General features: G+C 38.4%; 2 protein-coding genes across 10 annotated transcripts in view; one reads left to right on the top strand and one right to left on the bottom strand.

Moving 5' to 3' along the window:
- The first annotated feature begins 260 nt into the window (after window positions 1–260).
- The window catches only part of LOC129767832 (ADP-ribose glycohydrolase OARD1-like), a 54817-nt gene continuing 31530 nt past the window's right edge, over window positions 261–23547 (top strand). For 3 of the 6 annotated variants that reach the window (XM_055769068.1, XM_055769066.1, XM_055769065.1), the window contains exon 1: window positions 261–403. In XM_055769068.1, coding sequence (XP_055625043.1) covers window positions 329–403 — 75 coding nt within the window. In that variant the 5' untranslated portion in view covers window positions 261–328. Of the gene's footprint in view, window positions 404–21418; window positions 21587–21644; window positions 21692–22167; window positions 22327–23547 lie in introns of those variants that run through there. The other 3 variants (XM_055769071.1, XM_055769069.1, XM_055769070.1) reach the window with 3 other exon arrangements.
- Window positions 359–22519, bottom strand: LOC129767830 (uncharacterized oxidoreductase YjmC). 4 transcript variants are annotated; one of them, XM_055769059.1, is made up of 7 exons: window positions 22391–22519; window positions 22222–22334; window positions 8103–8452; window positions 1475–1858; window positions 1207–1421; window positions 793–1149; window positions 359–733 (listed from the first exon to the last, which is right to left on the bottom strand). In XM_055769059.1, the coding sequence occupies exons 3-7, from the start codon at window positions 8386–8388 to the stop codon at window positions 575–577; spliced, it is 1401 nt and encodes a 466-aa protein (XP_055625034.1). In that variant the 5' UTR covers window positions 8389–8452; window positions 22222–22334; window positions 22391–22519; the 3' UTR covers window positions 359–574. The 4 variants fall into 4 exon arrangements, with proteins under 4 accessions (XP_055625034.1, XP_055625035.1, XP_055625037.1 ...); XM_055769060.1 differs by having other exon boundaries at window positions 22396–22414; XM_055769062.1 differs by lacking the exons at window positions 22222–22334; window positions 22391–22519 and adding an exon at window positions 22003–22092.

Genomic DNA, 23547 nt, shown 5'->3' with positions numbered 1-23547 from the left:
AACAATATTTTGCCGGTGCCGGGCACGAACTACATGGGCGAGTAGCACCATACATACAAACCCAACGTCGAAGTTCGTGGTGTAGATGCGTTCGTCGTTCTTCGGTACGACATCGGTTCAATCACCAGTAGCTTTTCTCCGCTCCGTCTGAGCTGCCGGTCCGTACAGAGAAGTTGCTATGCTTGATGATATGAATACATCATGTATTTGTCTGCCGGTGTAGGTACGTGCCGTTTACGCTACGTGCCTGATAATATAAAACGGCCTTAATTCGACAGTTGCATAAAAAGGAAGTCTGTTGAAGGTTGAGTTGTGGAGATCTTTTCGAATGTTAATATCAAAAATTTCATCTATGTACTATAGTTCGATACGCTCACTTTTATTATCAACATCATTAAATCAGGTAAGTCATGTTTTTTTCCATTGCAATTGCAAGTTCATACGTTTGATATTCAAAATTCTTATCATTATTTTGATGATATAAAAACTCGGGGTGAAGGTTATATCAAATAACTACGCTCACCAAGATGGACAGTACACAAAAACGTTTTTGCGTAAATGCAGTGTGTGCTATTCAAAGGAAAGTGATTGGAGGAACTCCTAAACGCTCCGACAACTGATTGCAGGTCTTGATTTGGTTTTCGTGGTATGCCAGTCCACCGTCCTTGTCCACCTTTTTCATGTGGTTTCGTTCCGGATCACCGGCTACCAGTACCGGTTTACTTTCGTCCGTCTGGAATAGAAGTGTAACACTTGGTAATTTTGAATTTAGTGCATCATCGGAAGAAATACCCGTGGCATGTTCCTCAAAATACCGTTCAGATCCGATAATCTGGCTTCGAAACCTGGCGCAAAACAGGTGGGATTTACAGCCACAAAGCATTGACCCAGATTGGCTTCCGAGTCAGATCCTGCGTGAGTCCACTTGCGAATGTTAGTGGCATAATTTGATCCCGCCATAATTCCACAGAACATTTCCACCATCGCAGAAAGCCCGTATCCTTTGTAGCCGGAAGTGAGTTCAGTGCCACCCAATGGCATTAGGCAAGCCGTGTCGAAAGCTACATTCGCATCCGTTGTTGGGTGGCCCGTCGGATCTTGCGCCCAACCGACAGGAATTGGTTCACCTTTGCGCCGTTGGATTTCAATCTGGTACGAGTAATTAAATGATGAGATGTGATTGTTTTAAAGTTGAGCAAAGGTTACCTTTCCAACAGCCACAGCGGTAGTGGCCATGTCCAACACAAATCCATCCCCATTTTTAGCCGGAGCTCCCACGGCGATAGGATTGGTGCCCAGCGCAGCTTCTTTGCTTCTGGTAGGACTTGCAAGGGGTGAAGTGTTAGTCATGGATATACCTATGTAATTTGCTTTCATAGCGCGCAGCGCATACCAACCAGCGATACCGTAATGATTGGATCCTGGAACAAAAGAGTTTGAATTTCCGTTTCACAACTACGAATGATGAACATACTTTTCGCGCAAACCCATCCGATACCGCAATCACCAGCTTTCTTGATGGCTAGGTCCATGCAAAAATTACCGACCACAGCACCGAGTCCATTATTCCCGTCGACCCACGCTGTCGCACCGGTTTCACATAGAATCTTTGGTACAGCAGCACCATTACAGCAATTTTTGTGCAGATCGTTGATGTACATCTCCAGCCGATTCATGCCATGGCTGAAGTGTCCTCGATAATCGGCTTCCACCAGCAGATCGGCCATCTGTTGCGCATGAGCGAGTGGCGTATTGGACTTGACAAAACAATCCACCATAAAGCGGCGGGCTTCTTCCACCGCCACGAGTTTGGGTAAAGCTGCTGACGCACTCATGCTTCTTTTAGTCTGGCAAATGTCTGTTGATGAATAAAATTATGGGCTATGTGGGTTAACGATATTGAAGTGCCGCTTATCTTATCTTTTCAATTTAGGAATTATGAGCCCTAGATTTATGGACATTAGCTACACAGTAACAGTGCTGTCAGTCTGTCAAAGGGTTATTTACGACAAACGCACTATTTGTTATCAATATTGTTGGAGCACTGATTCCAGTCGGAGATATCGATACCAAACATAAACACTCACATGTTCTCACAGAGTATTATAAATTGTGACTAAAATGATCCCGAAGGTGACATTCACCTCGGTTACATTTCGCGCCTTTCATTTTACAAAAATAAAAATACCAGCACGGAAATATATATCGCTAATAAAAACGGTCACGCGGCATTATTTCGGCTAGAGAGCGCACGATAAAATAATCGACTAGATAGAGATTCAAGATCTAGCGCGTTGCTTTGTATCGTATGTTGTGTTCATTCATATGTTTCACATAGCTATATGTTGGATATGGGTCGTGTGAAAATGATTTCGGTGGCGATTTTTAACTCGAGAGAAACACACAAAACAGATGTTTGTGTACAGAATGTGTTACCATATTATAGTAACGTCATTGTGTTCTATTTGTACAACTGTAAAGCTGTGTTTCATAAAGCCCAAACTATTGGGCTATTTTCCGAGTATGTACCCTGCACATTAAGAAAACGAACTGATAACCAGTGAACGAAAACTAGTACGAAGCCCCTCATTAGAGTGTCTGTGAATATTGGGTTGGGGAAAAAGAAATGTATATTGTCAATATACGGCAACACTCAAACATATCTTGTGTTGTACTTATCGCATCGGGCCATACTATACGGCTATTTAAAGGCGACAATCTGTGCTACAAATGTCGTTTTGACAGTGTCGCGCTATAACTTGATAACTGTTTTCAGTCTCAAGTTATAGCGCGTCAAAGATGGAGTCCACCAAGCAAGAAAATCGCCATATTTTACGTTTTTACTACCTGCGAGGTAAAACTGCAACGAAGGCGACCGAAAAAATTCGTGTAGTTTATGGGCCCGATACTGTAACGATTCGCACAACACTGCGTTGGTTTGATCGATTTCGTTCTGGTGTAGTGGCTGTCGAAGATACACCCCGTACTGGTAGGCCAATCGTCGTGGAAACCGATAAAGTCGTTGAAATCATCCTAGTAGACCGGCATGTGAGCACTCGCTCGATTGGCCAGGAACTGGGTAAAGACCATAAAACCGTTTGGAACCATTTGCAGAAGATTGGATTCCAAAAAAAGCTGGATGTATGGGTGCCACACGAGTTGACGCAAAAAAATCTTTTAGACCGAATTAACGCCTGCGATGTACTGCTGAAATGGAACGAACTCGACCCATTCTTGAAGAAGATGGTGACTGGTGATGAAAAGTGGATCACGTACGACAACCTAGAGTGAAAAAAGTCGTGGTCGAAGCGCGGTGAGCCGGCCCAAATCATCGCCAAGCCCGGATTGACGGCCAGGAAGGTTTTGCTGTGTGTTTGGTGGGAATGGAAAGGAATCATCCACTATGAGCTGCTCAACTATGGCCAGACCGTCAACTCGGTTCACTACTGTGAGCAGCTTGACCGTTTGAAGAAGCCGATTGACCAGAAGCGGCCAGAAATGATCAATAGGAATGGTGTTGTTTTCCACCAGGACAACGCTCGGCCTCACACATCTTTGATGACCCGCCAGAAGCTACTGTCCTATTGCATCCACCGTATAGTCCGGACCTGACTCCAAGTGATTATCATCTCTTCCGGTCCATGTAAAACGCTCTTGGTGATACTAAGTTGGCCTCAAAAGTGGCTTGCGAAAACTGGCTGTCTAAGTTTTTTGCAAATAAGGAGGGGGAGTTTTATAAGGGGGGGATAGTGAAGTTGCCTTCTAAATGGCAACAAGTTTGCGAACAAAACGGCGCATATTTGACTCAAATTGGATAATTTTAAGTATGTTAAATAAAGCGTCAAATTTCGATCAGAAATACAACATTTCTTTTTCCCCAACCCTATATATGGGAAAAAATGAACCTTCGAATTCTAAAACGGGGCTTTATTAAAAATGTTGATCCCACGAAAAACTACCCTATGCAGAATGTCAGCTCAATCTGACTTCATTCACTAGGGTCGCTGAAGTCGAAGTTAGAGTTTTTTGAAATCCGAATAATCACCCTCGGGATCTTGAAAAAAAAAGAAATTGATGCCAAATGGCTTACAATTGCATGAAATGTCGAGATTTATTGTTTTCTGTCTGAAAAGTCGATTTTTGACAATTTTTTTGAGACAATAGTAAATCTCGACGTTTTATACCGTTTGAAGACATTTGGCGTCAAATTTTGGGGATTTTACGGTTTTCAAAAAAAAAAAAAAAAAAAAAAATTTGACATCTACGACACTAATAAATGAAATCCGAATGAGCTAATATTTTGCATAGGGTAATCAACATTTCGCAGCAACTTCCGTATGAAAAATCGAGATAACTTTTTTCATTGGCACCCTAAATCATACGTTTTGTTTTGCATTCCGAAAAAACGAAAAACAGTCCCATCGATTTTTGTCAAAAAAATGTTTCAAATGGCAGTAGATTTCAACATTTCATGCCATTTGAAGACATTTGGCATCAAAATTTTGTTTTTAAAACTCCAATTTTCATATTCAACTGAGGGTAGTCAGGGGACTATGAGGAAATTCCCCTTCGTATTTAATTGGAAATAACTTTGGGCTTCTTCCAGCAGTTTCTCCGACAACATGACTCAACAGTCATTCGAGCATTTAGTCGCTATTTCCCTCTACGACTCGACTATCTCATTTCCCTTTACCCCGTCAAATGGACCTCGTTGCATTTTGCAGTGACTCCTTCCAGACTGAATTCGTTTCTTTTTCTCATGTATCACGTATGCATGTATCGATGTTTGAGTTCAACATATACTACAGGTGAGCTTGGTGGGTTTGACATATATTACAGGTGAGCTAGATTTATTTGTATCGTGCACGAAAAATTACTCACACATAATAAATAGCGTGCAGTGTTGTATTCAGAAACACTGACAAATTTGTGAACTTTGTTGATATAAAGCATTGCTTTTTTATGGAAAAAAAATACAGTGCAACCAAAGCTTGACAAACGTTATCTGGAAATTTTTCGGAAAACGAAATTCGGATTTTCCACAATAGCAAAAGTTGCTTCACTCTCAATGCTGTAACTCTCGAACCAATCGACCGATTGCTGTCAAATTTTGACATGTATCCATTGAAAGATGGTGCTTTGTGGTAGTCAAGTAGATTTTTGCAAGAGGCGCCATCTAGACGTCAACTTTATGAGCCGAACTGTTAGATATATTGATTTTTAAAAATGTTGAACACAACGCAACGAGATGGCTTCCGTTGGAGGCAGTTGTTAAACGAAATCTTAAGCGATTTGAAGAGCTTCCGTTCTGTTCTTTGTTTTAGAGAGGCTTTGAACTTTTCAGTTCATTCGCCTCTATTGAAGTGCTTAAAATATTATTTTCGTTCCAAGTTAAGTATGACCATAATTAATCCGCCAATCGTATATTGACTCATTTAAACGATCCTATGACTAAACCGATTGTGCTGTTCTAAAACTTTGTTCTACCGCTCATCAATTACGTCAATTGCATTTTTCAATCAGAAAGTTCTCAATCTTGCGAACTTTATAATGAGACATGAAAGTCATTTTGGGTAACTTATGTTTGGAGAACTACGATTTGCTAGTGCTGTTGGGCGAATATTTTCGATTTTTTTTTTCAGAGGATTATCAGAAAACTTTTTTATGATTTATTTTGTTGTATTGATACGACTTTAACAACCCATAAATAAGAAAAAATAAATCGAAAATGGAAAGAAACCTCTATTTTAATTTTTTTTCTTTAATTTTCAGATACAGATTTTGACATAGGAGTATGTCTTTGATTTCTATATAGGGGGGGGGGGGGGTCTGGGGGTCACCCCACGAAAAATGTAACGATTCATTAAGAGTTTTCAAACGCATATTACTCAAAATTGTTATTGCGACATATGTTGTGTTATATACCGTAAGACAGGAAATTTATTTGATGTATCAAAAGAGAAAAAATGATAGATTTCGAACAATGAAAAAACTCAATCCAAATCCAAATTACTACACACAATCACAGTTCTATGTCAAGATCCCGTCTGTGCCCATGTGCCCATCAACTTTTTTATACAGATTTTTTTTTGCTGAAAATACAGTTAAACGTGACAACCCTGATCGGGAGTTGTATTTGGAGTAAACGACAGTAAACGAATTTGGCCGGAATGAATTGGAATATGGCCGACAATTTATGCCTCACCTGGAAGAGCCGACACTGAAAATTTATTTTTGCAGTTGTTGAAAACATGAAAACATGTGGAATTTTTGTCGACCAAAGCGTAGGTAGCCCATCTGTTTCGGGGATATAACTCCTTTTCTTTTTCATTGTATTATAGTGACTTTCAACACTTTTGGCTGGTTTGTCACTTCTACCTTCCATTTTGGAAGGATGTCGGGGGTGAGTATTGTACTCGTGACCTTTAGCATGAGAAGTATAGATGTTACCGCTACGGCAGATCGCCTCCAAATCCTTTTCTTCTAATTGTGATAAGATGTTTTTTCAAGAAGCTGAAGGCCTTGCACAAAGGTTTCATTCTGTCGGCTGAAGTTTACAGAAGCAAGGAAGGTGCCCGAGGTGCCGAAAGGTGGAGGTGGTAACCAAAATAGAAAAGCAAGTAGGCACTGGGGAGGACTTTGGAGGTGTAAAGAAGCACGACTACCTTATTATGAGTGAAGTTAGGGAGCTCATTAATCAGCTAAAGAATCAAAAAGTAGCTGGCAAGCATGGTCATGACGGCGAAACTCTTCAAAGCGTTTCCAGGAAAACTCAATACATGCACTGGTTGATAGTCAGAATAAGGTATACAGAACAGCTACCGTAGAAGTGCAAGGAAGGGATAATTTGTTTTATTCATTAAAACACGTAACAAGCTTGATTGTGAGAACTATTGCGCAATCACGATCTTGAATGACACCCATAAAAATTTAACTCATATTACAGGAAAAAGAAGGATGGGAATAAATCACTAATTGGCCCAACTTTTCGTGAACTCAGCATTCAGAATATCGTCCAGACTGGGCGAGTGGGAAGTTTGGGACATGAATGTCGGAAAACAGTGATGTTTGCATCGAATCTGGTGGGGACAAAAGGAAGCGAGCAAGCATGAATAACCTACCGTCATGCAACAAGTTCACCGTCAAAATCTAATCTCGTAAAGGGATGTTGAATCAATGTTAATAAATAAGATGGTAAGATGTGTGCAATTTCAGAAAAATTTAAAAGGAATAAATAATTTTCAAAGCCAATACAGGTAGTAACAGTTTTAAACAGAAAGACATAATCAAAGCTACACGCAAATCTTTGAAACAAACCAAACAGAATCATTAACCTGCACTTGAATGCAAGATTATACGATAGCACGAGATATTCACACAAAAGCTTTTTTCTCCACGTATACTGATAGTATGCGTGCTAATCGGTATCTATAATTATCGTCCGAGATCAAAAATCAAATAATAACCTAGACATTATAGTGCTGTTCTTGTTGATACAGTTGATAATCAAAATTAACACAAAAATGTTCGATCTCATCGCATTTACGCTCAAAGAAAACGAATATGTTTACTATTCTTATTTGTATTGTGTGCTGTAAATTGAAGCCAAAAATGGCTTCTTTTTTACTTATTTCATTTTCCATGGTAAATTGGCTATGTATTAATTTTTTTATCATTTTCGACAATCGGAAAATCCATGTTAATTTTGAACATTAAAGATATCGATTAAAAAGAACCGTTTACATTTGAATTGCCTTCGATTGCTTATTTACTTCCAAATGAACTGAAGTAACCTTGACTGTGAACAACATTGTTGAATTCACACTTTGTCTTTGTTTACCATCAGGTCTTCATTGGCCTTTATTCATTTCGAAGGAGGTTTCCGTTGCTGAGTTGAATTTTTATGATGTACTTTACGATATATGGTTTGATTGTTTGGATACACTGAGCGCAAGAATGCAAGATCAACAGATAAACTGCACTGTAACTGTAACTGGTAACTATGTCTCGTTTTTTTTTTTGTATAATATTCTGATATGTTATCTCAGCCAAATAACACTCATTATCGCTCTTCACATTTATACGATGTTTGGTCCACTCACCTCTTCGATAGATTGTAGTTCCTAGAATTCCTGCGTGCTGCTTCCACCGATTACCAGAAGCGACTGTGGTGGCATAATCACGCCTGGCGGTTCCTCGGTCGTCGGGTTTTTTGTTTGTCATCTCCGTATTACAGCTGTGATACTGATGATGATGATTTTGTTGTACCACCAATACACGCTGAACCTGACCCGACGCCGTTGGCGCACATTGTGTTGCCCAACATGTTTTCGTCGCCGTTGTAAGTCGTATTGCGCGTTGAGCGGTTGAAAACATGCCTTTGTTCATGCCCTTCGAACCACACTCTCAACTCAGCCGTCGTAGCCTTCCTAGTGAAAATTTGGTGTTTATGCTGTGCATAGTGGGAGAAAGTGGTTTGGGTCAGAAACTGGTTTTTGAGATAAATATTAGATTGTTAGTTGTTACACGGGTAGAACACGTGTCGATGCCCGATATATTGGGTGTAGATGTAAGAATATTATTGGGACTGGTTTTTAAGAGGCTTTGTGTTCGATATTCCTCATTTCGTATATGCGTTTATAAAAGCGATTCCAAGCAGAGGCACAAAACGAGATTGTCAAAGTGAGATGCAATGTCATGATCAGAATAAGGAAAATGGCCATAACTGGATACTTTATCCCATGAACCCATGATGGATATTTTCTTGTCAGTCGCTTTGAAAATTTGTATAATAATGAAGATTTTCAACCGGCATTACAAATTAGAATCCATCACAAGTTAAGACAACACAAAAACACTTCGTTAAAAACATTTAAAAGTTGATCTGCTCATTTTGCTTTGTTTTTATGACAGTTTATAAAAAATGCATTCCCAGCATAAATAGATCGAAGAACAGTTCAAACAGTGGATTTCTGGATTCGGTCGTCGTCGTGGTAAAATACTAATAAGTTTGAATTCCAATTCCGGAGTCTGTTCCTATTATTTGGGCGTTTCTTTTTGAAGCATTGGGAAACTAATGGAAGCATTTCAACCATGTAGGGTTATTTATCCAGTGGTGAAATTTTCATCAGGATTGAAACACACGTTCTAAAATTATTGAAGATAAAGATCAGAGACGCGAAACAAATTGGCACAATCATGCTGAGAGCCAATAATCGCATAAATGATTGGGATTTGAATGAAGGACGATAAATATCGAACCGTGAATAAGTTACCGGGACCGGGGCTAACGTTCGAACACCCAAAATAAAATGAACATGGAGGCATTAGGGCTGTCCAAAAGAATCTTGGGATCTCCGGGTGAGCAAACATCGAACATCCCAAAAAGACTCTGGAACAAAACCTGGCTACTTAAAACCGTGCGAGGAAGTTTTTCGAGCAAACTCTGACCAAGTATAGTGAATGTTTCCTGATGGACAATGAAACTTACGTTACGTTGAAACGGACTTAATGATTAATCTTCGGTTTGAATTACCTTACTAAAGGCTAGATCTTTGTACATTAAATCACTTACAAGTTGATGATTTGGCAAGGAATTTGAAAGGTTTTCATCATTATGAATGGACCACTTAACAAGAAGGAGTGTCTTCTGAAGTGGGTTTTGCCATTTATTGAAACACACAAAGGTCCTATGGAGTGCTGGTCCAACTTAATCAGTTGCCATAAGGCCTTGTGATTTTCGAAACTAAGAGACGGCAATATTATTTTACTTGCTGCTTTCACTTCAGCCAGAATCATCATCGATAGATTAATTTTAGTCTTTTAGCCTACGAAACATCGATTCTATAGTTTCGTTCATTTTTGCTGTCGTTTCCTTCGAGTCTCGAAAGCAGAAGCTTTCATTGACGATTAAAGTTGGTGGATTGAGTCGTCGTCTTTTATTTCGCCGTTCTAATCAGTTTCAGTGAGTACATTTGGAATAAAATATCGAAACATTATTTCAATAGAAGCTGCCTAAATAAATGAATGTTTCGTTCGTTTTCAACATGTCAATTGAATAGCTTCGCATCAGTGTGAAACATGAAACCAATGAATGTGAAGCGAAAGAAGCGTGTACGAAGGAGGTGGGACATTTTCTTTATTGATAGCGAATTCGTTTTCGAGCCTGGGATAGTTCCAACCTGACTCTGTAATAAAAAAAAACCTTTTCGTGTTCACGAATGAGGCAGTTTGTTGGTGTGCGTTATATAGTCGGAATTTCTTCTTTATGTTGTTTGATTACCTAACACATGTAATCCTGACATTTTCTTAATCATTTGTCTATACATTTCCTGTTTTTTCACAAACATTTACCATTATACACTTTTTTTTATGCGACTGATGCGTGCGCACAAAAAAAATCTCGTAAAAAATCTCATAATTATATAAAAAATATAATTTCAAGAAAATCACGTAAAAAAATCGCGTTCTTTCGAGAGAATCGCGTAAAAAAAATAACGTATCTTCGAGAGAATCGCTTAAACAAATCACATAAAAAAGAATCCATTGTAATAAAAAATCATCATCAGACACAGGTTTTGTTTAACATGTTTTCGCAATTCCTTAAAAAACCTTTTTGTCTCGTCACATAAAATACATATTCGATACGTAAAAGTAAATTTTCATTCATAATTTTTATTTTGAAAACATTATTCCACTATAATGGAGGCGATCGGGGGTAGTGGTAACATCCATACCTCTCACGTTAAGGGTCATGAGTTCACTCACTCCTCCCGACATTCTTCCAAAAATGAAAATAACAGTAACGAACCAGTCAAAAGTGTTTAAAGTCACTATAATACAGATAAAAATCCACCATTATCATTTTCGTCTTCCAATAAAAACACAAAACTCTTAATGCCGTCAACGAGAATATACTCTTTAAAATAATGATCCGAATTGGATTCCGATTCCAATAATACGACAACAAAATCGGGTATTGTTGAACCCGAGTGCGAACCCGTGAAACATCTCAATGCGAACCCAACAGTTTTCGGGTTGGAACTAGTGCGAAACTAGGTTGAAACTGAACAAAAACGAATTCGCTATGGCGTCGTGCAAAAATTACGTAACGCGAAGGGGAGAAGGGGGTCGAGGTTGCGTAACTTACTGTGTATTCGAGATAAGAAATTGCGTTACGTAGGGGAAGCGGAGGTCTAAAATCCGGGTTTTTAGCGTTACGTAGAATACGACTCGAAATGCGGTAGGTTCGTTATTGAGTGATGATGTGTCAAAGAGAGTAAATTTGTAAGGTCCTGGTTTCCATTAAAGCCGGAATGTCATAGTGTGGTATGAGCAGAATAATACTAATGTTATTGAAAAAAGTATCAATCTACCAAATTGTTCCAATTTTCCTAGAAGGTATTGGACAATTATCTAGCTTCAATTGAAGAAATGCGACAAAACAATCAAAACACCACCAAATTTGGAGAAGTAATGAAACGACTGGCGAGATTTGACAATATTACTATGTAAGCAATGGCAGGAGATATTCAGCAAAAGTTCAAATGTTCTGAATGGCTTTTGTGTTCTAACTAGTGATGAAACGGATAGTAGTTTGGTCGGATACGGGATACTGAATTGAAGTCCGGATATTCGGATATTATTTGCGGATACGAAAATGGGAGAAACTGCATTGAGCAAATGAAAAAATACATTTTATTTTCAAATAAACACGGCACCACTATACGTAAAACGTTGTTAAATTGGATTTTTTTCCAATAAAAATATGCAAAAAAATATCGAAGGGGGAGTGTTTTGAGATATAATTATTTTTTATGTAAAATTCAATTTTTGAGAAAGGTTTTTTTTAAAGTACATTCAAAGTGTTGTTTTTTTTCAATAGTTTATTAATTTTATAATGGGCCTGATCACGAAAATCATTTCGTTTTCACCGTGAAGGGACGTTCGTGATCAGGCCAAATAACTATGTTAATTTTAATCAGACATCTGGATTTTCAGAAAAAAGGTCAATGATTTTGACGTAGGACTACGTCTAACCGGAAGATATAGGGGGTAAAATGGAAATCTAGGCACTGAACAAGTAGGAAAAAATGCAAGAATTGGAACGCTTATAACTCGAGCATTTCTCAATAGATCGCAAAGGTTTTTGCATCAATTGATAGGAAATATATCTACGCATCTATCATAACGAATAACATTTCATTTTTCTTGAGATAAATAATTGAATAATTGTGAAATATCAAGCATTGTCCAAATACACTATGTGCTCATTTTTGATTGGTCCATTTTGTGCTCCTCAATTCGTACCGACCAAAACGGGCAACCAGAGCAGCAGCGAAATACAATGAAGCACGATTGGAAAGGAAAAAGAAAAGAAATGAACGAAACATTGGTCGCAGTCTCACACATGCGTAATTCTCGAGCCAGCCAGTCAGCTTAAAAATCCCCGCTCCGCTGCCGTAACGATCATTCTCATTCAAACCGTACACCACATCGGTTCGCATCACAACACATCAACAAACCAATCCAAGCAGCCATGTCTGGTCATGGTAAAGGAGGAAAAGTGAAGGGAAAGGCCAAATCCCGCTCGAACCGTGTACATCTGGAGTTCCCCGCAAGGGTAGCTAGGCCGAGCGCGCTAGTACCAGTGCACCAGTCCACCTAGCCGGCGTTATATAGTTTCGGCCGCCGAAGTGATCGAGTTAGCTGGCAAAGCTGCTCGCGACGATAAGAAAACCCGCATTCGGAACAGAACACATTCGGTTCGGTGGACATCAAGACAACAGGCAGTTGCAGCGAGTGGCGAGTGGCAAACGCAATCGCAAAACGGCATCAGGTAGCAGAAGAAAAAAGTTTGTTCTTTATACAAACTGCTTTGGTGGCAAATCCAGAATAAGGCGGCATCGAGGGCGTTCGAAATGGTTTTTTTCAAAACCACGAGTACAAAGTTTTCTAAATTGGAACCATTCCATAAAACAAGGCGCTTTTCAGGGCCATTAATCCTTCCAAAAAAGAGTTTAGGAAATACAGTTCAATGCTTTCTAAAACATTATCCAAAATAATAATAAAACACAAATTGATTTTTTTCAAAATTTGTTTGCCAGGATATGATGAGTATGTGAATTTGGTAGTTGTTCTGAGCTTATTGATAGTTGGGGACTTTCCTGATTATTCAATTTTCACCAATTCTTAAATTGTTTCCAGATTGAAAGTACATTAATTTACAATTAGTTCGACATTTAGCTAATTGGACGGACATGTAATGCGACTTATTTAGTTGGACATTTTTGTAAACATAGAGATCCAAATTATGACCCCACATTGAAAGTCGACACTGTACCACTGTCATCGCAAATGTTCAATTACAGGTTAAAATCGCCTCCAATGCGACACTGAGTGGCGCTTCGGCACGTCGCATTGAATGTAATTTACTGTACAACATGTCACAAAGCTGGATGGGAAGAAATTTTCCAACTGTGAAAGCTGTGGCGAGTGGCAACAAATCGCTAAACAGGAAGGTTTAGCGGAACAAGATGGGGATATCGAGTGACAACAAAACAATAAACTCTTTAGATTGAAGATAATTTTGTGATCCTGAAAAGGACCCTTTTTAGCCTGCATGTGAATCCAACGAGCGAACAAATCGTAATGAATGTATTTTTTAGCCATCGCTCCCTTTTAACGCTCATTCGTTCATCTCGTTGGACTCGCCCCTCTGGCTGAGTCTCTATCCTGTGAGTGTGTACCGCTAGAGTATAAAACACGCGGACCCCAAAAAAATATCTTATTTTCTTTCAAACCGTAAACCCGTGTGGTTGTACGGCATCGGCATCGTGGACGTAACAAAGGAGGACAAGTTAAGGGAAAGGCAAAGTCTCACTCGAACCGTGCAGGTCTCCAGTTCCCTGTTGGTCGCATTCCCTGATAGCACCAGTATACCTAACAGCGATTATAGAGTTTCGGTCGTCGGAGTGCTCGAGTTGGCTTGCAAAGCTGCTCACGACAATCAGAAAACCCGCATCAAGAACAGAGCAGCTTCGGTTCGGCGCTCATCAAGGCAACAATTAGTTTCAGTGAGTGGCAAAGTGTTTCTCCGGCACGTCACATTAAATGTAATTTACTGAACAACATGTCACAAGCTGGATGGGAAGAAATTTTCCAACTGTGAAAGCTGCGGCGAGTGGCAAACGCAATAGCTATAAAGGAAGGTTTAACCGAACAAGATGGGAATATCTAGTGATAACAAAAACACAACACCAAAGGTTCTTTTCAGAACCATCAACATATTCATAAAGAGTAAACAGTAAACTAATCAATTTTTCAGGTAGATAGGTAGGTATTCACGTAGGAGAAGAAAATAAAACAATATATTTAAAATATATATTTAACAAAAGCTGTCCCCTTTGTATAGTCCTACGTCACTCCGGTTATGTCCCCGACATTACCCACCCGTCTTTTTAATACCCGCCTTTTTAAAAAACTAGTCGATTTGACGTGGAATTGCTCTAAAGTATGCATTAAAAAAGATGGACAACTTTCGGATGCCAATAGAAAAACGCCTTAAAATATAATTCAATGAAAACAAATTTTCCTTGAATCCTACGTTTATTGGGCCTTCTATAAAAATGCATCGATGCCCTTATCAGTTAATTTGCAGCAGCCTTGGCGAAAACTGTGAAACAACAACGTTTGTTACTTTGTTCGTACTGCCAATGTCTCCCACAGCGCGAAGAAGTTGGACATACTAAGGTACTTCGTGTCCGCCGGATATAGCTAATCCGACATTCAAAATATCCTCTTTCTTCAGGAGAATGGCGAGAGTATCGAAAGCAACTGTGAGGTGCAGCGGAGCTAGAGAGGGAGACCGAGAGCAAGGTAGCCTCATTGTCCCGCGCTTTGGAAGGGAGACCAAACTATGGACAAGTACATTTATACGGAAACGTCAGTTTAGGCTGGCCGTGTCTGAGCAGCAGACAATCACCCAGAAGGAGCGGCTGATAACAAATCACTGGAGATGAACCGGCTGAAGATAGACATTGTACCGAAGTCCGCCAACCCTATCAAAGGCTCTCAGCTAATCGCCAAGGTCACGGAAGATCTGAAGAACATGCTGATAAATATCTTCTCATCGATCATGGCCAAGATTCCGGTCAAGTACCGTAAGGCTGCCCGCCAGGGCGTTGAATTTTTTTTTTTGAAGGCTTAATAAATGTAGCATTCAAGGAAAATTTGATCCATTAGATGATCTTTTGTAGTTTATTTTTCATCCCCATCCGAAGTAAGTCCATTTTTTAATGCATACGTTATAGAAAATATCTTGCGATGAATCTTCTGAAATTTTCAAAGCATTTATGAGCATTTCAGTGAAAGAAATTATTTTCAATATCCGGTATTCGGCCGGATAGGAAATATTGTTCGGATAGGCTGGATACCGGATAGTTATCAGATATCCGTTTGTTTCATCTCTAATTTTTTCTACACTTTTTGCACATTATTTTCTCTTGGTCTTGGAATTACCCATTTTGTGCCGCCAAATCCTAATCATAAAAAACTTTATTACTTTCTTTTTTCCAGCAATAAAAAATAATAATTTAAAACATAATAATGAATTTTAGGGGGATTGATATAAAAATGCAGTTCTTGTACTAAAGTGACTATCGCTAAAAGATGTTTGAATGAACAGGGCTGGGAAGTGCTATTTCACTCGCCATAATCAATTCTCAAATACGAGGACGGTCCGATAAGTATTTAGCTTCATCGCCCGATGATATCAGCATCGCAAGAGAGATTACTTATCGTGTAGTACATTCTCGTAAGAGGCCACTGTCGAAATTTCAGCCGAATCGGACTCGTAGTTTTATTTTGACCGTGTGTGGAAGCGGGCCTGTCCGCGGATTTAGATAAATGGAAAAAATGGAAATTCGGCCGTCGCCACAGCCAAATTGGTCGAATTCTCCAGATTTGGCCCCGCGCGATTTTTTTTTGTTTTCAAACTGGAAAAAGTCACTCGCCAGGCAGAAATTTAAGTCGAATGAGGAGGTCATCGCCGCCACGGAGGCCTACTTTACAGACCTCGAGAAAACGTATTTTTCAGATAGATTAAGGGAGTATTCTAGTCTAGAAATTTGAAAAAATCAATTTTTTTCCTTCATATTTCTGTAGTTTAGGCATTCAAGAACATACCTTAGAAAGGAATTATCGAAAATCCTATTATTTACCGAGTTAGAGCCATTTTAGTGATGCGGTATCTAACCTGGTACGGCGATGACAATGAACTTCAAACGCATTTTTCTCGAAACGATATCTCAGATTCTACTGAACCGATTTATGTCAAATTTACATGGACACAATCTGCAGGCATCTCTCTATCGCATGAACCTCTAAAAAACGATATTTTAAAAATTTTAGTATTTTTTTTAAATCGGGAAACGTAAGAAAAAACGTTTTAAATCGAATTTTGTTTTTCAAACGGCCGCCATTTTGTCAAAAAAGATGTTTTTGATTTGTCCGAGGTTCATGCGATAGCGGCATCTTCACTGATTCAGAATCTGTTTTTTTTTGTTCCAGATAGCCAGAAGGGCTGGAATCGTGTACGCCATGGCACAACTTTTTTTGAACCCTCTCACTCTCAACTATTCTAGTTATGAATATTTTTTCTCTACTCAATTTTCGTTTTATTGTTAAAAGATAGATGAACAAATAATTATATAATGGATGATAAAAATGTTCTTTGTTTTATTTTTACGGAGCACAAAAAAACCTCCGAAATTCGTGTCTCTACACTAGAATACCCCCTTAAAGAAGTTGGAGCATCGCTGGGTGAAGTGTATCGAGCTAAAAAGAGAGATGTTGAGAACGTAAATCGCCACTTTTCCAAAATTTTTATTTTTTTGTAGGCTAAGTACTTATCGGACTGCCCTCGTATGTAATATGGCTTGATAATTGGAATGACTCAAAAGACCAGATTTTTTTTAGAAAAAAATCCGTAAATTGTGCAAAAAGAATCTTATCCACATCCAATAACAGTAATATTATAATTTAAAATCCTTTCCAAACATAATGCTTGACTACCAAAAGACTACCGAATAAAGTATTTAGCCAAGTGTGCAATTCTATTATGATTCGAATGCGTAGTTTCAACACAGAATACTGCGTCCTAAATATTGGTGCTTCCCTTCATGCTTATAGAAGAAAGGATTACATTCCCATTCGTATGCCCGATTGCGTCTTACTGTGAACGGCGACAAAACAAACAATGCGTTTTTATTCGTTGAAACGCCCTTCTTCGCCTTATTCGAAGAGGCTGAATTTTGAAATGTTGTTTTCTGTTACCTGTCTGTATTCAAGAAAAAAAATGACTTGCTGACCACTTAATAATTTTGAAATATAGATGATATAAATAGAGGATGATGTAGATAAGAATCGAAACAAATAACTAATAATATGAAATGCCCTCAAAGTAAAACATATTTGTGTGATATTAGACACCTTATGTCTTTTGTTGTTCTTGGGAGTGCAAAGAAGTTAGGTTTGTTTCTTTGTTCGAACTTTCTTAACAACAAGATAAGTAAACAGATAAATGTAGCATTCAAGGAAAATTTGTTCCATTGAATGATCTTTTGTGCCCACTTTGTGGGCTTTTCCCTTTAATAAATAATAATAATAATAATGATAATAATAATAAATAAGATTTTCATTACAGTCATTTCTCGTTATAACGTAACCTCGATATGACGCAATTTGAAGTACCAGATTTGTTTTGACGAACCTATTTGCAATTTATTTCCCTCATCCTAAAATATTCGTCGTTCATCGTTTGACACAATTTGCTATTATATTAAATCACGTGTCATGTTATTGACACATGACATGTTAATTGTTAAAAACAAATATATCAACAGAAACTACATTTGCTTCGAATGATGACGAAAGAAATAATGGGCCTGACCACGAACGTCACTTCACGGTAAAAACGAAGTAAATTGTATACAACGTTATTACGGCTGCCACCGTGTGTGTAGAATCCGGAAGAGTTCATCCGTCGTGATAATTTTGATGAACTCGGTGTTATTATGAATACCACGATACTGTGATGTCACGGAGAAAAACAAGTATATTTGTCACTTGTGTTTTAGATGGTGGAAGCTAGTCACGCGGGATGGAGTATGTTTAATTTCGTATTTATTTACCTTTTTTGCTAACATTTTGAATCTTGTCTTGCTTTTTGGGAAAAAAGATGAACAAACAGCAATTTACCCGCCTGGTGGCATTTTTAGAACGAAATCCTGACGTATCCAGAAGACGTAAATTGGTTTATTTGGATTTGGTAAATACGCTATGGGATGTTATTAAGGATTAATAATGTAGCTCCCGTAGGCCCATTGAAACATAGTGAAAGGTCTATGTCCGATTGTCCCGAATGAATAGAAATGTTTTGTTTCTATTTTTAGGATTAGACTAACAGAGAGTTGCAACGCCATAAAGGCAATGGATATACGCCCAAATACGGTGTAATAGTGTGAGAGAAACAATAATCAATAATCTCTTATTAGAAAGAACGATCATTATGATTGACTATGTATAATACTGATTTGTTGATATTTTAAGTATAAAATAATAACTGTAAAGTTTTTCCAACATTGCAGAGCTGATTTTTTGTGATTCGAACCTTCGCAATTGTTGGCCCAATCAGGACGATAGTCATAACGAATACGAAAGACAGAGCTAAGAACAAGAGAGTATGCGAGATGTCGATTATCAAACATAATAGTCATGTTTCATCTCTAGAGTAATTCATGGAAAGAGAAAATAAAATTACATTCCCATATGTTCAACAACTACATTACTCACGAGCAACCAAGTATTCCTCCTCATCTTTGAACAAGCGTTTGATTCAGAAAACTAACGCACCAAGCAAATGAATCATGGGATGAGTCCAGATAGTTGGCATTGAAATACCGAATCATCGAGGTATAATCGCAAACTTACCATTCTAAAACATTCGCTTAATTAAATGGAATGTTATCTCATACACTGTATTATTTTTACCTACATAACGTTCAAACATCCGAAATTATGCAACCCACATAACGCACAAACGCCCAAAATTATGCAACCGACATGTCTCTTTAAACGGGAATGAACTCTTTCACTTCACGGAGTTTATTTTTACACGCAAATGTCCGTAACAATGGGCCTTATTCCTGAATACACTACACGTGAAAACAATGTGTAGTGAGTACAACGTTATTCCGGAGTACACGCCACTGTAAACATTTGGTAGAATTCATTAGCAATACACCGAGTTCATCCACCGATGTTATTCTGGTTTACACTTCACGCTCTTTTTTGTGTAAACAGCGATTCCTCGAGTTCATCATAATCGCCGATCATACACTTTCCCAAAAAGTTGGTATATATGACGAGCTTTTTGGTAAATGTTACCAATACTCAGTAAATTTATTACCAATACATTTTCCTCGCGGTTGCCAGTAATGACAATCGTAAAAGTTACTAATACCGCGAAGAAAAATGAGTCCATCGTTGGTAGGGATGTGTATTGCATCTGACATTCATTTTAAACCGGCGCCACGCGATGTTACGAACACCCCGAATAGTGAGCGCTCGATGGTTAGACGCATCGTGTAGGACGAACTACGAGCCTCCAATGTCGAGCGTCGAATATTCTCGTTGGAAGGTAATCCGTTCGTTGTGGATTACCTTCCAACGCGAGTCAAAGGATTTTTGTCATTCGTTGATTCGACACTCGATTACATCCGATACACCGCTACACAATTCGTCCGAATCTATCTTTGACAGATTGGTTTGTTTACAAGTTTTAGATGAAGGAACTATGAAATTGATTCATAAAATTCAAAATATTCGGCAAAATATTGCAGTTTAATAATGTTGAATTCAAGCATTTTTAATTTACATCCCGATATCAGTACAATTACTATGGCAGCAATTTCAATACTCGCCTCATCATCCAGTTTCCTAACGTTTTTGATGGTAAATAAAAACAATAAACATTCGATCCAAATAATCACCGTTTGTTTGGACCGATTGCATTGTATCGAACATTCACTTCACCGTGTAGCAGCACATTCGTCACAACCAAGGCGCCTAGAATTATATATCCTAAGGTGGGCCAACTTGCTAAAACCACTCTTCAGCCATTTTGGAAGTCTACTGTGTTTTGTTTGTAAACAAAACACAAAACGCTTGTGTCCAAGCTCGCTAGTGATCAGTCTGTCTTTTTTACGCTTCAAGCAAATAATTTCCCTTCTGCTTTCCTCCGCACTGTTTTCATATACCGCTCCCTAACCAACTTAGTGATGAAACGGCCTCACCTTAGGATATACTTCTAGGCGCCTTGGTCACAACATTTGTCGATTCATCGAGTCAAATGTTTGAGTCCAACATTCGAGTGAAACGTTGGACGAATCGTGTAGCGCCCGCATTACAAACGATTGGTAATATTTATAGAAAATTTGTACATTCTACTGTCTGCATTACAAAAGATCTGGAAGCATTTTTTAGTAATCCATTTTCTGGGTGTATCGACACAACTCGAGGATAAACAAAACAAAATACAACTGACGTTTCTTTTACGGTGGGTATAAACTAGTGATATATTCATGTGAAGAAATATGATGAGATTTATAGAAATCGCATCAACCGTTTACACTAGCGCGAACTTATATACTGAGTATATTCACATTTTCAGTGAATTTATTCACCTGAAGTAGAACTGCATCCATCTTTAGTGATTTCTCACTAGTGAGAAATTCACCAGCGTTTACATATGCCTGAATTTATCCTATACATAGTGGTTATATATACCTCGAAGAAGAGTATCATACATATTCTCACCCGTTTACATCTATTTCCGTGTGATTAAATTTATCTATAGCTATAGATCTCCCGAATGTAAACGCGCCATTAGGAACGACATTGGAAATGAACACAGGGTCATTTTGGTATCCACTCCACATTCTACACGAAGTTCATTTCTACACTTCACGATCGGTGGAAACGCAAAAAAGTGAAGTGAGATGTAAGTGTAGTGGGAACGTAAGTGTAAGTGGATACGGGAATAAGGCCCAATGATGATAGACACAAAAAGATTAAGTGAAGTGTAAGTGACGTGAAAGCGTATGTGGCAGTGATGTTCGTGATCAGGTCTAAATTGATTTCTATATCACTGGGGAATATGAGTAGGGTTATAACGTGGAATGACTGTATTGGTTATTTCTATAACCAATAGTAATATCATATCTAATTGCGAATCTTCGGTAAAGTAGCAGTACATTTTTGTTCTCACTCGAATTCGTGAAAAAATAAACACTTATAAATCTCTACTAAAGGTACTATTCCTCACTGATGGGAAAGCACCTTTTTTATATATGAATCGACAATTTGCGTTGACGGCATCGAGTTTCGTGTTCATTTGGTGTGGAGTGAAAATTGTGATGGATGTTCAGGAGGAAGATACACACTTTTAAAATGAAAAATATGAATGGAAATTTAACTTTCCATACCCAATATGCATCTACATAGGAGAATGCAATACGTTTTCCTTGTAAGTTAAACAATAATTTTTAACGAAAGTTATGTCTGATAATTGTTTTATATTGTAGTGCTGAGTTCTGGCGAACATCAGAATATATATATAGAAAAATAATAAGTAAGGGTTACAGCTACGTGTTTTAAGTATTCAAATAACATCAAGCAAAAATTCTCATTCTAACACTGCCTTCGGGTCTACTAATCTGCTTCACCCCACGGTAGATGTCAACATTGTACCTTCGTTATCGCGAATACAATTGCAAATTGTTTACATTCAATTTCTATAGTCATTACCACTGGTGTAATGCATATTTAGGTTCAATTTTTAATGGTCACTTAAACTAAAATAATGCACAATTACACAGGTAAGCTTTCTTCAGCCATTCGACAAATGATAGTAATGAATAACAATTTTCCAATTGGACTTGCCCTGCTTGCACTTGTGATAATATGCACTATGTTGCACCAGTACGAAAACGCTACATCTATAGTGGTAGCGGAAGTTGCAACTGATTTTCAACACATATAACAAACTATAACGCAAACGACCACGTATATATTATGTAATCTTCTTTTAGTTGTGTTCAATTTGAGATTCAGTGAATGGCAATGATAATAAACACTTTTCAGTTCAAAATAAATACTCACAAATCTCGGAGAGATATGCACTGTAAGCGCGTTTTGCTTTTCGAATCAGCTGCAAAACTGTAATCGACCGGGCGGTGATACGAATGGTCAATGGCACAGTTCGAGGTTTGTTTCTATGGTTATGAAAATGGTATACTTTTTCGTGAAGTGAAACAACTAAAAATAATACCTTACACACGACACACGAGTAGGTAATGGTTGCTTCTGTTTGAATGGGGAAGAGATTGTGTGTTACAAAGTCGATGAGCTGTATGGTAGACATGAAAAACAAAACGGAAAGGAAATCCGTGTAGTCTAGACCCAGAGACCGAGTAGAAGTTCCAAAATGCAGCAGTGCATCGATGCAGCTGAGCGGGGTTCTTGCATTTCCTAGCAACAGCTAAAGTCTAGGTTCAACATGAGAGAAAATAGTGAAATGAAACTATCACAGCTCTCACCCGCTATTCATTGGCAATGCACCACCTACATAGCAACGGATTCCTACACTTTTCGGTCGGGCTCGACGATGAATTGCCGTTTTTATACCTGTTTAACCAACACTAGTGTGCATTTGTTTACAATTTTGTATTACTGTGTACCCCATGCTGTGGCATGGCGCCAAGCTTGGAAGCGGGAGGGCAGCATTGTGTACGGGCAAACGAGGATAATGCTGCATGCATGTATCTATGAATGAGATGTACTTGAAAACGCGTTCGATGGCGCCGTACAGTGAAACAACCGTAGTGCGGATTGGTTGTATATTCTATCGAAAAAGTGCCGTGAATAGATTATTCAAAAAGTACGGTGTACGGAGTGTCAAAATTCGATTCAATGCGAACAATGCGCAGTTTAGTCAGTTCATGCCGAGTGTGTTTTTTGATTTTTACAATGACTTAATACACTCTACAAAAAAAATTAAAAGAACAGAAGTCGATTTTTTTTAGCAATTTTTGAAATGTTGTGATTTCGTGAAAAATTAATGCATGAAGATGGGATATTTCTCATTTTGAAACTAGGGGCTGCCACATACCACGTGAACATAAAAAACACGATTTTAGACTCTCCCCTTCCCCTCCGTGGACAATCGTGGACATTGACTATACCCTGTTGTCCACGTTGACACTATACTATATATATTTGTTTGGAGAAAAAGAAATGTCGTATTTCTGATCGAAATTTGACGTTTTATTTAACATACTTAAAATTATCCAATTCAAGTCAAATATGCGCCGTTTTGTTCTCAAACTTGTTGCCATTTAGAAGGCAACTTCATTATCCCCCCTTATAAAACCTCCCTCCTTATTTGCAAAAAACCCAGACAGCCAGTTTTCGCAAGCCTCTTTTGAG

The sequence above is a fragment of the Toxorhynchites rutilus genome, chromosome 2 (assembly GCF_029784135.1).
Source record: "Toxorhynchites rutilus septentrionalis strain SRP chromosome 2, ASM2978413v1, whole genome shotgun sequence".
Taxonomy (NCBI): Eukaryota; Metazoa; Arthropoda; class Insecta; order Diptera; family Culicidae; genus Toxorhynchites; species Toxorhynchites rutilus.
Note: the sequence above shows the minus strand (reverse complement) of the source record. Positions and strands in the feature narration are given on the sequence as shown.

Excerpts from the sequence above, each read along its gene's own strand:
- LOC129767830 (XM_055769059.1), bottom strand. The coding sequence starts at position 8,388 with ATGAACAAAGGCATGTTTTCAACCGCTCAACGCGCAATACGACTTACA. Across the intron at positions 1,150-1,206 it reads CCGCTGTGGCTGTTGGAAAG|ATTGAAATCCAACGGCGCAA; the intron begins GTAACCTTTGCT and ends TACTCGTACCAG. Across the intron at positions 734-792 it reads TTTTGAGGAACATGCCACGG|ACGGACGAAAGTAAACCGGT; the intron begins GTATTTCTTCCG and ends CTTCTATTCCAG.